We start from the raw sequence: 1,624 nt of genomic DNA, 5'->3' as shown, positions 1-1,624 counted from the left end.
CCTTGGACATTTTTAATCTGTAGCTCTGCTCTAAAAGAACGCACGTACCTGGACCCGCCTACTATCCTCGGAAACGTAAAATGATTGGCTAGAAGTGTATCACAGCTCAGGAAAAAAAAGCACCGAAATGTGCGCTGCTTTTCGGTCTGGTTACTACCGTTTATGTCAGATCGGATACCGGTGCCCATCCCTAGCCCTGACCATTTGAGTTTGTTGCTCAGTGGGATCGTACTCACGTATCTGCTGGATCCATCATAGTCGCATCGTTCAATCTTGCCAAGGGTCCCATCTGAGAAGTAGAGCTTCTCTGCTTTGTGGTCAATGGTCAGTCCATTGGGCGTTAAGATGTCAGAGCTGATGACGATCCTTATGTTTTTGCCAGTTAAGGTGGATCTCATGATGCTTGGCCTCTGCTCATTCCAGTTGGTCCAAAACATCAGGCTGAAAGATATGAAACACAAAACCAAACGAAGCTTTTTAACATCAGCAAGCAAACCTCAGTGTTCTCTTCCACAATTAAAAACAGTGGAGTAATTTCATCAGGGACTTCCTCCCTCTCCAAAAGATGCACTACCTCTCACACTCATTTAAAAATTCACACCACCTCAGCAAGAACGCAAAACAAATGTGTCACCTGAAGCTTCAGACGGGCTTAGAAATAACAGCTTTTTATAGAAGGTGGTGCAGAAGACTGTGCTGCAGAGGATCTGATGCCGTGCACAGACACGTGCACAGGACAAACCCTCTTTAGTAAATAGCTGGAGGTTTATGCAGTCGTGTCAGTCAATGATCAGCATCACTCCACAGCTGCCAAATCCTCATCAGCTTCTCCTTTTTGCCCTGAAGAGCGCAGCTCTGTTTCAATTAGATAAACTGGATTAGCATCAGAAATTCTAAGATAAAGGTCATTTATTCATGCTCTGTGATAATTAACAGTTATTTACAGGGAAGTAAATCAAAATAAATTACATATTGGTCTTTATAGGATTAGCTGTATGAGCCATGCAGCAAAGTCACAACCAGATAAAATGCTTTCAAATAGGAGAACGCGGTTTGCAAAGTCTGGCTTCTCTCTTCTCGCTGTAATGAAGTCATGGAAGTCCTCTCCAGTGCGATAATAAAGATTCAGGTCAGAAGTCACAACCAGGGGCTACTAATTAATCATCAGTGTTTGAATTCTAATTATCAGACAGTGATTCTAGAGTGGGATGGATACGGTGCCAAACTGCCAACCAAGGATAGTCTGAGGTCAAGAAATTAATTTAGTTAGTATAAAGGAGAGAGAGCTGTGCTCACTCTGTGCAGCTGTGCAGCTTTTATATGCATGAAATGCAGGTTTTAAACACAACTTACAACAGAGGAGGAATATTTACACGTTACTTTTTGGAAACAGAAGATGCACCTGAATCTTTTCAAAAGCTAAGAGTTAAAGATGAGATTTCAGTGCTGCTGCACTATGCACAAAACAACTGAAGGCTAACCGTGCTCGACGGAACGATCCGGAAGATCTGCTGCTGCAGAAACACCAGCATTCAGAGAGTTTCACCATCAGGAGGGAAAACAAGAGGAGCACCGACAACTACAGCAGTACCACAGCAGTACCACAGCAGTACTATAGTAGTAC

General features: G+C 43.1%; 1 protein-coding gene across 1 annotated transcript in view; it reads right to left on the bottom strand.

The window, feature by feature from the left end:
• lrp1bb (low density lipoprotein receptor-related protein 1Bb) overlaps nucleotides 1–1,624 on the bottom strand; it is a 249,953-nt gene that overhangs the window by 63,663 nt on the left and 184,666 nt on the right. The window contains exon 43 of the mRNA XM_013913504.1: nucleotides 237–441. Coding sequence (XP_013768958.1) covers nucleotides 237–441 — 205 coding nt within the window. The remainder of the gene's footprint in view (nucleotides 1–236; nucleotides 442–1,624) is intronic.

Source organism: Pundamilia nyererei, unplaced genomic scaffold (assembly GCF_000239375.1).
Source record: "Pundamilia nyererei isolate P.nyererei 1_Seehausen unplaced genomic scaffold, PunNye1.0 scaffold00135, whole genome shotgun sequence".
Lineage (NCBI taxonomy): Eukaryota > Metazoa > Chordata > Actinopteri > Cichliformes > Cichlidae > Pundamilia > Pundamilia nyererei.
Note: the sequence above shows the minus strand (reverse complement) of the source record. Positions and strands in the feature narration are given on the sequence as shown.